The sequence below is a fragment of the Numida meleagris genome, unplaced genomic scaffold (genome assembly GCF_002078875.1).
Source record: "Numida meleagris isolate 19003 breed g44 Domestic line unplaced genomic scaffold, NumMel1.0 unplaced_Scaffold736, whole genome shotgun sequence".
Taxonomy (NCBI): Eukaryota; Metazoa; Chordata; class Aves; order Galliformes; family Numididae; genus Numida; species Numida meleagris.
In genome coordinates, this window is record NW_018364951.1 from 13,251 (window position 1) to 14,506 (window position 1,256).

General features: G+C 64.3%; 1 protein-coding gene across 1 annotated transcript in view; it reads right to left on the reverse strand.

Moving 5' to 3' along the window:
• LOC110392005 (bestrophin-2-like) overlaps window positions 1-1,250 on the reverse strand; it is a 4,394-nt gene extending 3,144 nt beyond the window's left edge. Inside the window, exons 1-3 of the mRNA XM_021383947.1 lie at window positions 967-1,250; window positions 343-498; window positions 3-103 (exon numbers count right to left, since the gene is read on the reverse strand). Coding sequence (XP_021239622.1) covers window positions 3-103; window positions 343-494 — 253 coding nt within the window. The 5' untranslated portion in view covers window positions 495-498; window positions 967-1,250. The remainder of the gene's footprint in view (window positions 1-2; window positions 104-342; window positions 499-966) is intronic.
• Between the last annotated feature and the right edge of the window lie 6 nt (window positions 1,251-1,256).

Consider the following 1,256-nt stretch of genomic DNA (forward strand, 5'->3'; position numbering starts at 1 on the left):
GCTCTGACCAAGCACAAAGGCGACGGGGATGAGCTCTGCGGAGCGGTCGCAGTACAGCACCAGCTTCTCAAAGAGGCGCCGCTGTGGCTCCGACAGCAGAAACCTATGGGGGGGGGGGAAGACAGATGGGTCACCACTGCCACCCGTGTCACCATGTGTCCCCATGTCCCCACTGTCCCCCACGGCCCCAGTGTCCCCCATATGTCCCCATATCCCAACAGTACGCCATGCTCAGCCCCATGTTCCCATGTCCCCACGTCTCCATGTCCCACTGGTATGCCATGCTCAGCCCCGTGTCCCCACGTCCCCACGTCCCCATGTCCCCACGTCCCCATGTCCCACCGGTACGCCATGCTCAGCCCCAGGTACGCCCCGAGGAAGAGCAGCACTTCACGGTACAGCAGTTTGTAGATGCTCCCACGCCACAGCAGCAGCAGCTGTGAGAAACCCCCAAAGCGCGCGGTGGCCACACGCGACGTGTACGTCACCGTCATCGTCCTGGGGACAAGAGAATGGGACCCTGGGGACACCCAGACCCCGGGGACACTGTAACCCTCGGGACACCCACGTGGCAAAATGGGGACCCTGGAGTCCTGGGGAGGTTGGAACCGTGAGGACAGTGAAGCCCTGGGGACAGTGACCTTGGGGATGCAATGGGGACACTGAGGACGGTGAAACCCTGGGGACACCGAAATCCTGGGGACAGTGAAACCCTGGAAACACCAAAGCAGGACAGAGGGGACATGGAAATCTGGGGACGGTGAAACCTCGGGGACACTAAAGCAGAACCTGGGGGTAACGAGACCCTGGGGTCACCCACGTGGCAAAATGGAGACACTGAAACGCTGGGGACACCGACACCTGGAGGACACGCTCTAGGACCTGACCACCCCAAAGCCACCCCAGCACATTGCCCCCACCCCCCAGGCCCCCACATCTCCACCTCTCCCCTCCGTCCCCACTCACCCCAGGACACCTGAGCCAGGAGTGGCTGCCACCGCTCTGGGGCCACGTCCCGTCCCGGGGCCCTAAATACCGCAGCCAGCGGGGTTGGCCCTGCCCTGGGGTGGGGGTGGGTTGTCCTCCCCTGGGGGGGTGGCAGCGCTGCGTCCCCGTGGCCAGCTCTGCCAGGTCGCAGGGACAGATCTCAGCGGGACGGGGACACGAGGACACAGGGACACTGCCCCCGTTCCCCTGTGCCTCGTTAATCCGCGCTGATTAATGAGGGTCCCTGCGTCCCCTGGGCCAGGTGCCAG